We start from the raw sequence: 13126 nt of genomic DNA, 5'->3' as shown, positions 1-13126 counted from the left end.
GTTAAAGTCCAGGAATTTAAAGCTACTGACACTCTCCACCACCAATCCCCCAATGTTGACCAGTGCATGTTCGCCCTCCTTCCCTTTCCTGAAGTCAACAATCAGCTCTTTAGTTTTGCTGATGTTGAGCGAGAGGTTGTTGTTGCAGCACCACTCAACCAGGTGTCCTATCTCGCTCCGGTAAGCTGACTCCTTGCCACCTGTGATTCGTCCAACAACTGTAGTGTTGTTGGCAAATTTGAAGATCGCATTAGAGCTGTGCTTAGCCACACAGTCATGTGTGTATAGAAAGTAGAGCAGGGGGCTAAACACACAGCCTTGAGGTGCACCTGTGTTGATGATCAGCGAGGAGGAGATGTTACCAGTCCTCACAGATTGAGGTCTACTGATGAGGAAGTTGTGTATCCAGTTGCAGAGGGAGGTACAGAGGCCCAGGTCTTGAAGCTTGATGATGAGTTTGGATGGGATGATTGTGTGGAATGCTGAGCTGTCGTCGATGAACAACAGTCTGACGTGTGACGTATGAGTGTAAGTAATTGTGAAAGACGTATACTATTGTAATGCTCGAAATTCTCCAGACTACAATTGTAATAAATGAAGAGTTTGTAACCACCAACAGTAGATTAGGATGTAAACTTTCGTCATTTTATTTTAAAAGCTTTGGCATGAGGATTTTGTATTTCTGCATTTAGTTGTGGTTTTGTTTCTGAATTTCTGGCGTCAAGAACTTGGTGGTTTAATTTTCTCTGATGCAGCACAGATTAGCATTCTTAGGTAAAATTCCATTGTCTGCTGTGTACTCCCTAACTCACTAAAATAAATGGGTTAATAATTATGTTTTTAAAAAAGCATGCAGTGGAATCTTACATGACCACATTAATCCTGCACTGAAGGAGGAAATTAAACCTTCTTGAGTCACCAATGAATCTCACAACTATTAAAGCTACAGGGTTATAAATTTATGGCCAGAAATTGCATGAAGGGGAGATGCTAAACTCCCATTGACAATTTTGTTTTATAACCAACCTAATGAAGGTATTTGAGGGAAGGGAGGAGTGATGTGATATATTACTGATGACCGAAGCAGTTTTCTGATGTGTTAACTTTCTCTTGTAAATTATATATGAAATTTATTTAAAATATATATGAAATTCATTTAAAATATAGATGTATTTTCTTCCCTTGTCCCAACCAATTATCTTTGGGTCCTTCTGTTCTCAACTTTGAAGGTAGGTGCTTGGCCATTGTGCAAAAAAATAATCAAAAACAACGCCAGTGCCCAGATGAAGACGGAACTAATGAAGTACAGACCTGACCTTGTTCCTTTTTTCTCCCTTTGCCAAGCTGGCATGATACTTCATTCACAGCACTCTTAAAACCTGTTAGTAGTTGCCAAGAGAATGCTGGGAAGTTTAGTTGCATTCACAGTTGAAGCTAAGCTTGAGCCCTTATGGTGAAAGTCCTTTAGAAAATGCAATGCTCATCAATTGTGTAAGTGCTAGAAAGGGTGCAGAAAGGGTTAGCCCCATCAGTTACTTCCTGTCTTTAATCCAGAAATTACCAAGGAAAACAATGCTGTCAGGAAAATTATATCAATCCACCTTGTGAGAAATGAGGAATCTGGACCCCCTTTGCAGCTCACTTGCTTTTTTCTTTCTGCTGACTTTGATAGAAAGAAAGATATTTCAGTGCGTAAAATGGATGAACCTCCAGGTCCCTTGCCAGCTAGGTTAGTTAATAATACCCCTTGCAGGTATTGCTTTTTCAAAAAGGGCTCTGGACTAATATTCTGCATCACTGCTTTCAATAATATGAATCTTGGCATGATTGATTTGTTTGGAATTGTTCTCCAATTGCAAAGGCCGCTTTAGATTTGCAGTGTATCCTGATGCCAGATACTTCAGTGTTCGTAAATTTGGAAGGTGTATATCCATCTAGATGATTTAATTGATTGATAGTATTAGTTGTAATTCATATGGATGAGACAGTTGAATATGTTGTGAGAAAGAGTTCTCTGTAGTTAAGTACTGAAATAGTTAAATGGATATACAATCAGCTTTTGTGTTTTAGTTTTTTTTTCTGGGGGATTAAGTTGAAAAAATTGTTAGAAAGCCAGAGTTGCTCACCTCCCACATTTTACACTGAGTCTTCAACTCCCATGATGCATATAAAGAAAAATGAATTGGATATCAATTTACTTCTCAGCACTGCAGCTCTCAAGTGACTGTGCTCTTTTGATTTTAGTTGAAAGCTTTGGACACAGCTTGAATTTTACCTCCTAGCCAAACTTTTAAGTTACAATAGTGTCACTGATCATAAAAATCATAACATTTTCAGTTAGAAGGTTCATTTGTTCTTTTGTAACCCATTCCTTTGGTCAGAATGTATCCAAGCACCTTGTGATCTTTAGTGCAAAGCCATTAGAAACTGTCTGGTAACTTTAGTGCCAGTTCAAAATTGCAGAAATTATGAACAGTAGGTTGAAGATTATAATGAAAGATAAACAGCTTGTGCCATAGAGTCTGACAGCTCCCCCACTCCATCAAATTAATAATGAATGGTTGAGAGATAAGGGAAAATGATGGGGAGGGTATACTTCTCTGACATGGTTTTATGGACAATCTGATTCCCATGTGCAGTTTTATCTCTCACAGCCCTCCATTTCATGCCCTTATCTGATGATCTCTACATTCCACTAATGAAGCATAATAAAAGTTTGGTAGACAGAGAGAATAGGTGCAAACCCTTGCAAACCACTTCGCTGACTGTTGATGTCTATATGTGGCAGTAAAACTCATTGGTGCTGTAGTCACTTCCTAAAAAAGAATTAAGATTGAAGACCTTGTTTCAAGCCAAAAAAAAGTTATCTAACATGAGGACAAATGGTTAGCCAAACAGATACTGGATTGTAAATGTCTGTCATTACAGGCTTAATGGAGGACCTAGACTGTGGCAGTAATTTTAGCCCTCAACAAAAATGAATGCTAAGGGATAAGGTTGACATATTAATGCACTTAAAATGGGAAATCTAAATTCAGAAGAGTTAAATGGATGCTAAGATAAACTAACCGAGTCTACTTCATATCTATATTGTCTGCTTGTTAAAATGATTAAGATATTGAAATTGATAGGTCTCTCCTTCAGTAGAGGTAGGTAATCTGTAAAAGCTCTATGTTTTTGGTTTTCACAACAATTTTTCAACCATTTTATTGCATTTTCCTCATCCCCATTGGGTTAATGCCATGCATTAGTTTTATTTTGATAATTGTTTATGTGAATGCATAAAGTGATGATACTTTACAAAAATATGAAAATGAAGAAGGATGGGAAGGAATATCCCTATATCCAGATAACAGATAAAAGCACTCAGTATTTTTAGAGAAAAAAATGCAAGGAATTCCTTCTTCAATCTTAAGCAATCAAACTAATCCAAGAGGTCACTGTTGGTGTCGTCATTGTGTATAGTACTCATCTTTAGTGTCAGGTGTTCTTACCTCCTGTGCTGGTAGTGCAATATAGTTAGTTAGTATCAGGCTCCAGGGAACAAACCAATCTGGATCTCCATACAGGTGTATTTATATTCTCAAAGCTATTTATTTACCAGTGACTCTTTTCCCAAATCAATACCCCTTGATTATGAACAATTACAATGTGATACTGATAGAATAGTTTTTGAACTTTATGAAGGCTATTATTTTGTCAAAAAATTTCACAATGTCAAAGGAAAAATACTGCAGTTGCCAGAAATCTGAAATAAAAAATACTGGAAATAATCAGCAGGTCACACAGCTTCTCCATACAGGGAATCAGAGTTAACATTTCAGGTCAATGACCTTTCATCAGAGTTCTGACTTTCTGAGTATTTCCAGTGTTTTCTGCTTTTAATTCAAATTTCAAAATGGTTCATTATGTGCCCCCTGCTCTGGAATTTTATGCTTAGATTTTAAAATAATGTTTAATTCTGTTTAAAATTACTGGCTGTGCTAATATGTTATAGTAGTAGGGATTATGTTCATTATCATATTGAAGGCGCTGCATAAGTGCAAACGATTGATGATAAAAGGTTTGAACTTGAGTACCAGTTTAAAAAGTAAAAGGGCAAGCAGCAATAAGGTAAATAAGCAATTAATTTTTTTTTGGTGGTAGATATTGAAGGATAAATATTGGCAGGACACGGGAGAAATTCTGTGCTCTTTTCCAAAAAGACAAGTGTGGGTTTGGGTTTAACATCTGATCTGAAAGATAACAGCTCAAGTAGCATTCTAGATTGTATGTGTAATGCTTAAAATGAGACTTAATTTCCCAATCTTCTGACTCAAACAGAAGTGCGCTACCACTGACATTGGGGGAACATATCTCGACAAAATAAACAAAAAGGATTACATTATTAATGTTTCTCACATCTGAACCAAAATCCTCCAAAACCAGTGAATTACTTCTGAAATATTGCCAATATTTTGATAATACAAGTTTGAGTTAATGCTACTTTAACTGGACAATAGATTTTGCTTAATGTTGTTGGGCTCACTTTGCAATAAATTCCCATTTTCCTTGTAACCAAGACTTTTCTTTTGCAAAATATCTTTAAAGTGATTGTCAATGAGCATTTATTTTTGTATTTCATTTAGATCTCCTTTGACCTCGCAGAATATACTGCTGATGTTGATGGTGTTGGTACTCTGAGACTACTGGATGCCATTAAAACCTGTGGCCTTATAAATTCTGTGAAGTTCTACCAAGCCTCCACCAGTGAGCTCTTTGGCAAAGTGCAGGAAATTCCACAGAAGGAGACTACCCCTTTCTATCCTCGGTCACCATATGGCAAGTACTCTAATGTGTTTGTTTGCATTGAATGTGTCTCTTTGTGCTGAAGTAATTTGAATGGAATATAGTGTCTTGTCCAAGTGTTTGGACTAGTTGAGGGATATACCTATAACTTGGCAATTAAAAGTTGTTTTCAGGTTAATGGAAGGGGTGGGAATTATAAATCAAGGGCTCAGACGTAACTCAGTGAGTGTTACACATTTTCAAGATCAAAAGTATGCCACCTAATACTCTGTTCTAAGACTGGATTCATGATTGTTGGCAGCCACAGGCCTGATTGAGTCTGTGTTGGGATTGGAAGTGAGGAGAAGTGCAGGGGAGGGTATCAGAGCTCAACACTGGTGGATGGTTGGGTGGAGCAGGGTTGGGTGGTTTGACATATCACAGGGTGATGGATGAATGTGAAGGTAGGCAGGGTGAGGGCTGGGAAGATCAGGAGGTTGTTTTGGGGGCTTGGACTTTGGGAGTTTGCAGGTTGGGGTGTTGGGTGTCTTGAATTCAGAGGATCATGAGGTGGTGATTGGGTTCAGTGTAGTAGGGGGTGAGATCCTAAAGGTTGAAAGGTAAGTAATTGACTTATCTGATAACTATCTCAATCCATGTCTATACAGGGAGGGCCAGGTTGTCGTGGGAGTGTCCAACAATGGTTGTTGGCTGTTGAACATGTTGCCATAAAAAACTGTCAGGGCTGAGGAGAGCTATGCAGCTGAAGATAGTGGGAGATAGCAGGTTCCATTCATATCCAACAGGAAGTAATGAGAGAGACCATAGGATCCAGCCAGTCTGTCAACACATGGGGCAGTTACTAAATCCCAGCAATGGTCCAAACTAACCATGCTAGGCTAAGGTACAGCCTTTACATCTCAGCAGTGACTGGCCAAACTGTCTACCCAAGCCCTCCCAACATTAATCCACACAGACAGTCATTGCTCACTCCACGTTGAGCCACAAGACATAGGAGCAGAATTAGGCCATTTGGCTCTTTGAGTCTGCTCGGAGCCTCATGGAGATGAGATCACTTTGACCATTTCATTGCTGCAGGAGAACCAGTGAAGAGCTGAATCTTTCACCAGATTCCTGGTGTAGTAGCTCTGTCTAATATAAAGTTATAATGACTCCTTTTAGTATTGATCCCACTTGCGCTCTCTTTCCTGAGTGCTAAAAGAGTTAGTAATGTAATAGATCTATCCACTTTCCAAAAAAATTGCATCCTTTTGCTTAATTAAGTTCTGTTCTCTCCAATTTACTCTGCTTCTGAAGACACTAATTTATGTTGGGTTATGGATCACTAGTTTTGTTCGGTGCTTCATCAAAGAGGCTAGTTGTAGTGAGCCTAGATTACAAATGTGGGCAGGCTATTCCATTGTATGGACTATCACAAATCATTACATTCGACTAATAGCATAGTTGCACAGCTAGTAAACCTGCTACCTCACAGCTTCAGTGACCCAGATTCAATTCTGACCTCCAGTGCTCTTTGAGTTTACATGTTCTCTCTATCCATGTGGGTTTTCTCTGGATGCTCCCATTTTCTCCCACGTCCCAAAGACATGCAGGTTGGTAGGTTAATTGGCCACTGTAAATTGTCTCTAGTGTGCTGGTGAGTGGTAGAATCTGGGGGGAGTTGATGGGACTGTGGGGAGAATGAAGAGGGATTCATGTAGGATTATTGTAAATGGGTACTTGATGGTCAGTTTTGGGAGAAGTCTGCTTGAGTTTTCTGTCCTACTTGGCAATGTGCGTGAAACCAGGAACTCTGTGGAGTAACAAAATATGGATGTTTTTCCAGGAAGCCATGCTCTTCAAATATCACAGTGATATATTTAATTTGGGTATAATACTGAGGTTCTAGATATTGAAATTAAAAACAAGCTATTTTAACGACTCAAAAGACTTCATTCAACGAGTAGCTTACTTATATGGGCAAGTAAGTACATTGTCTCTTGTTTGTTATAAGTCAGTTAGGGCCAACTAGTTACTCATGCTTGAAGCAGCCATGTGGACTTCAAACAACAATCAATCTGGCTTCAGCTGTGATGCTCCTTATAGCTGGATAGCCTGCCGACATTTGCCATCAAGGCAAATATGACTATAGCAATATAGGTAAAGTGCCAGCAAATATTTAGTACTGATGGTATTGTATTCCGGCCAGGTGGTGATCTTTCAAAGAATAAGGAAGAAGTGGTAGTGGGAATAGGCAAGAAAATATTGGAGGCAGCTTGCCTGCCTGCAGGATCTTCTCATTTGGATTTAAATCAGTTCATCTGATGTTACCAGAACATCTGTTATTGGTGAATTTGACTAATTTTTACTGTATTTGCATCTATTTTAGAAATGCACAATGCTGATTTGTAGGGTGTTGTTTATTCTACAGGGGCAGCCAAGCTTTACGCCTACTGGATTGTGGTGAACTTCAGGGAGGCTTACAACCTTTTCGCTGTCAATGGCATTCTTTTCAATCATGAAAGTCCAAGAAGAGGTTAGAAAAATGAATACATTTAATCTGCTTTAATTTATTTCTATTTTTAGTTCCTTTGGGATATTGTTTTACATTTTGAAAGTAAGGATATTTAAATGGCTGTGAAAATGTAAAGAATCTTCATCATATCAGCAGTTTAGATTTACTATTAAATGATTTTCCCAGATAGCAATATTCAAAAGACTGATAAGGAAAGTAAATTAACGTTAATCTTTACTGTGTTGATTCTCCCAGAGTAAGCAAATCATATTCTTGTCTAAGTGCACCCTAAAGAGTGTGCTCAAATGGCAGTAATATGGTGGGATAAAAGCATATAATTTGAGTACAATGCCTCAATCATGAGTTACTGGATATTTCACAATTCCATAACTGGGAGTGTTGCTGGGGGAGCTTTGCGTCAGCTGTCTACCATTATCGACAGTGTTTCTCCTATTGGGGTGGAAGACACTGAGGGTAGAGTGCTGGAAAGAGAGAAAGAGTTGGAGAAATTGCTGTGATTGGCTAGTCAATGAGCAAGGGTTCAAAGACACAGCTGGTATTGGGGGTGGCGATAAAGATCGGAAACACTGCTAGTGTGGGGATTAAGGATCGGAGACACTGCCGGTGATGGGACGTGGGGGATAAAGATTGGAGACACTGCTGGTGATGGGTGGGTAAAGATCAGAGACACTGTTGGGGGTAAGGATCAGAGACACTGTTGGTATTGGGGGTAAGGATTGGAGACATGTTGCTGGAACTAAGTATTGGAGACACTGTTGGTGTTGGAGGTAAGGATTGGAAACACTTGGTGTTGGGGTAAGGATTGGAAACACTGTTGGTGTTGGGGATAAGGATTGGAAACACTTGGTGTTGGGAGTAAGTATTGGAAACACTGTTGGTGTTAGGAGTAAGTATTGGAAACACTGTTGGTGTTGGGGGTAAGGATTGGAAACACTCGGTGTTGGGAGTAAGGATTGGAAACACTTGGTGTTGGGAGTAAGGATTGGAAACACTGTTGGTGTTGGGGGTAAGGATTGGAGACACTGTTGGTGTTGGGGGTAAGGATTGGAAACACTTGGTGTTGGGGTAAGGATTGGAAACACTGATGGTGTTGGGGATAAGGATTGGAAACACTTGGTGTTGGGAGTAAGTATTGGAAACACTGTTGGTGTTAGGAGTAAGTATTGGAAACACTGTTGGTGTTGGGGGTAAGGATTGGAAACACTCGGTGTTGGGAGTAAGGATTGGAAACACTTGGTGTTGGGAGTAAGGATTGGAAACACTGTTGGTGTTGGGGGTAAGGATTGGAGACACTGTTGGTGTTGGGGGTAAGGATTGGAAACACTTGGTGTTGGGGTAAGGATCGGAAACACTGTTGGTGTTGGGAGTAAGGATTGGAAACACTTGGTGTTGGGGGTAAGGATTAGAGACACTGGTGTTATTGGGGGTAAGGACTGGAGACACTGTTGGTGTTGGGGTAAGGATTGGAGACACTGTTGGTGTTGGGGGTAAGGATTGGAGACACTTGGTGTTGGGGGTAAGGATCGGAGATGCTGTTGGTGTTGGGGGTAAGGATCGGAAACACTGTTGGTGTTGGGGGTAAGGATTGGAGACATTGTAGGTGTTGGGGGTAAGGATTGGAAACACTTGGTGCTGGGGGTAAGGATTGGAAACACTGTTGGTGTTGGGGGTAAGGATTGGAGACACTGTTGGGGGCAAGTATTGGAGACATTTGGTGTTCGGGGTAAGGACAGGAGACACTGTTGTTGTTGGAGGTAAGGACTGGAGTATCTGCATTTGATGCCCCTCGATGCTAATGTATGAATCCTTAAACAGATCTTCCTACAGTTGCAAAAGCCTGTTCAAATCTGGTTATGTTTTTTCTAATGCATCATCAACTCTTTGAACCAGTCTCTTCCTATCATGAAAGGTCATACACTTGATACGTTAATTCTGTTTCTTCCTCAGCAGAGAGTGCCTGAACTGCTGAGTATTCCCAGCATTTTCTGTCCTTTTTTCCCCTTCCTGCTAAGGTCTGTCTGTGAACATAATGAGCAGTTGTCATCTGGAGCTGACCTTCTATCCATTATAAAGGGCTGCACAACTCATTTTTCCTAATATCCTCAGGGTCTCACCAGAATCTCTGCATTCAGTACTATAATTCATAGAACCATAGAAAACTACAGCACAGAAAACAGGCCATTCGGCCCTTCTAGTCTGTGCCGAAACATTATTCTGCTAGTCCCATTTACCTGCCCCCAGCCCATACTCCTCCAGACCTCTCTCGTCCATGTATCTATCCAATTTACTCTTAAAAGTTAAGAGCGAGCCCACATTTACCACATCAGATGGCAGCCCATTCCACACTCCCACCACTCTTTGAGTGAAGAAGTTCTCTCTAATGTTCCCCATAAACCTTTCCCCTTTCCCCCTAAAGCCATGTCCTCTCGTACTTATCTCTCCTAATCTAGGTAGAAAGAGCCTACTTGCATTAATTCTGTCTATGCCCCTCATCATTTTGTAAACCTCTATCATATCTCCCCTCATTCTTCTCCACTCCAAGGAATCAAGTCCCAACATGCTCAGTCTTTCCCTGTAACTCAACTCCTGAAGACCCGGCAACATTCTTGTAAGTCTCCTCTGCACTCTTTCAACCTTACTGACATCCTTCCTGTAGTTCGGCGACCAGAACTGCACACAATATTCTAAATTTGGTCTCACCAATGACTTATACAACCTCACCAAAACATTCCAACTCCTATACTCAATACTTTGATTTATAAATGCCAGGATGCCAAAAGCCTTTTTTACAACCCTGTCTACCTGTGACTCTACTCTCAGGGAATTATGTATCTGAACTCCCAGATCCCTTTGTTCCTCCGCACTCCTCAGTGCCCTACCATTTACTGTATATGTCCTCCCTTGATTTGTCCTTCCAAAATGTAACACCTCACACTTGTCTGCATTAAATTCCATCTGCCATTTTCTGGACCATTTTTCCATTTGGTCCAGATCCCTCTGCAAGCTTTGAAAGCCTTCCTCGCTGTCCACTACACCTCCAATCTTAGTGTCATCCGCAAATTTACTAATCCAATTTACCACATTATCTTCTAGATCATTGATATATACAACAAACAACAATGGCCCCAACACAGATCCCTGAGGCACACCACTAGTCACAGGCCTCCAATCTGAGAAACAACCATCCACAACCACTCTCTGTCTTCTCCCACTCAGCCAATTTCGAATCCAGTTTACAACCTTTCCATGGATACCCATTGACTGAACCTTCTGAACTAATCTCTCATGTGGGACCTTGTCAAAGGCCTTACTGAAGTCCATGTAGACAACATCCACAGCCTTACCTTCATCTACTTTCTTAGTGACCTCCTCAAAAAACTCTACAAGATTCTTTAAACACGATCTACCACGCACAAAGCCATGCTGACTATCCTTAATCAACCCTTGGCTGTCCAAATACTTATATGTCCTATCTCTCAGAACACCTTCCAATAATTTACCCACTACTGATGTCAGGCTCACTGGCCTGTAATTACCTGGTTTACTCTTTGAGCCTTTCTTAAACAATGGAACAACATGAGCTATCCTCCGGTCCTCCAGCACCGCACCCGTGGCTAAGGACATTTTAAATATATCTGCCAGGGCCCCTGCAATTTCTACAGTAGTCTCTCTCAAGGTCCGAGGAAATATCTTGTCAGGCCCTGGGGATTTATCTACCTTTATTCGCTGTAAAGCATCAAGTACCTCCTCCTTTTTAATCTCTATATGTTCCATGACACTAGTGCTTGTTTCCCTTCCTTCCATATCCACGCTGCCAGTTTCCTGAGTAAATACTGATGCAAAAAAACTGTTTAAGACCTCCCCCATCTCCTGAGGCTCCACACATATATGACCACTTTGATCTTCTAGGGGACCAATTCTGTCTCTTACTATCCTTTTGCTCTTAATATACCTGTAGAAACCCTTTGGGTTTACCTTCACATTATCTGCCAAAGCAGCCTCATGTCTTCTTTTCGCCTTCCTGATTTCCTTTTTTAGTATTTTCTTACATTTCCTATACTCTTCAAGTACCTCATCCGTTCCTAGTTGCCTATACCTGCTATACACCTCTCTCTTTTTCTTAACCAGCTCACCAATATCCCTTGAAAACCAAGGTTCCCTATGCTTGTTACCCTTGCCTTTAATCCTGACAGGGACATACAAACTCTGCACTCTCAAAATTTCGTCTTTGAAGGCTTTCCATTTACTGAGCACATCCTTGCCAGAAAATAACTTATCCCAATCCACCCTACCTAGGTCCTTTCTCATTTCCACAAAATTGGCCTTTCTCCAATTTAGAACCTCCACTCGAGGACCAGACCTATCCTTATCCATAATTATCTTGAAACTAATTGCATTATGGTCACTGGACCCAAAATGCTCACCTACACATACTTCTGTCACCTGACCAGCCTGGTTCCCTAATAGGAGATCAAGTATTGCATTCTCTCTCGTTGGTACCTCTATATATTGATTTAGAAAACTTTCCTGAACACATATGACAAATTCCAAGCCATCCAACCCTTTCGCAGTGTGGGAGTCCCAGTCAATATGTGGAAAGTTAAAATCCCCTACTATCACAACTTTCTGTTTCTTACATCGGTCTGCTATCTCCCTACAGATTTGTTCCTCCAGTTCTCCCTGACTATTGGGCGGTCTATAATACAACCCTATTAGTGTGGCCACACCTTTCCTGTTCCTCAGCTCCACCCATATGGCCTCTGTAGACGAGCCCTCTGGGTTGTCCTGTCTACGCACAGCCGTGATCTGTTCCCTGACCAGTAATGCCACTCCTCCCCCTTTCATCCCTCCCCCCTATCATGTCTGAAACAACGGAAGCCCGGAACATTAAGCTGTCAGTCCTGCCCCTCCTTCAACCATGTTTCACTAATAGCAATAACATCGTAATCCCACATGCCAATCCACGCCAAGCAAACTCATCACCAAACTCCGAGACCTGGGACTCAACATCTCCCTTTGCAAGTGGATCCTTGACTTCCTAACCAACAGACCACAATCAGTAAGGATAGGCAGCAACACCTCCAGCATGATTATTCTCAACGCTGGTGCCCCACAAAGCTGCGTCCTCAGCCCCTACTCTACTCCCTGTACACTCATGACTGCGTGGCCAGGTTCTGCTCTAGCTCCATCTACAATTTTGCAGATGATATTACCGTAGTGGGCTGTATTTCAAATAGTGATATAGACAAGATATTTATGTATTAGTCACATGTTCATTGAAACACACAGTGAAATGCGCCTTTTTTGTGTTACTGCGAATGTGCTGGGGGCAGCCCACAAGTGTCGCCACTCTTCTGGCACAACACAGCATGCTCACAGCTCCTAACCTGTACATCTGTAAGTTGGAGTACAGGAAGAAGATAGAGAGCTTAGTGCCATGGTGTCATGACAACAACCTTTCCCTCAATGTCAGCAAAACAAAAGAACTGGTCATTGACTTCAGGAAGGGGGGTGGTACACATACATCAATGGTGCTGAGGTCGAGAGGGTTGAGACCTTCAACTTGCTAGGAGTGAACATCACCAATAATCTGTCCTGGTTCAACCACATAGATGCCACAGCCAAGAAAGCTCACCAGTGCCTCTACTTCCTCAGGAAGCTAAAGAAATTTGGCACGTCCCCTTTGACACTCACCAACTTTTATCAATGCATCATGGAAAGCATCCTATCTGGATGCATCGTGGCTTGGTGTGGCAACTGCTCTGCCTGGGACCGCAAGAAATTGCAGAGACTTGTAGACACAGATCAACACATCATGGAAAG

At 41.2% G+C, this 13126-nt stretch overlaps 1 protein-coding gene across 1 annotated transcript in view; it reads left to right on the top strand.

Moving 5' to 3' along the window:
• gmds (GDP-mannose 4,6-dehydratase) overlaps window positions 1–13126 on the top strand; it is a 490748-nt gene that overhangs the window by 156797 nt on the left and 320825 nt on the right. Inside the window, exons 5-6 of the mRNA XM_052016962.1 lie at window positions 4629–4821; window positions 7199–7303. Of these exons, the coding sequence (XP_051872922.1) occupies window positions 4629–4821; window positions 7199–7303 (298 nt within the window). The remainder of the gene's footprint in view (window positions 1–4628; window positions 4822–7198; window positions 7304–13126) is intronic.

Source organism: Pristis pectinata, chromosome 5 (genome assembly GCF_009764475.1).
Source record: "Pristis pectinata isolate sPriPec2 chromosome 5, sPriPec2.1.pri, whole genome shotgun sequence".
In the NCBI taxonomy this organism is placed as follows: domain Eukaryota; kingdom Metazoa; phylum Chordata; class Chondrichthyes; order Rhinopristiformes; family Pristidae; genus Pristis; species Pristis pectinata.
This window is presented reverse-complemented; position numbering and strand designations above follow the sequence as displayed.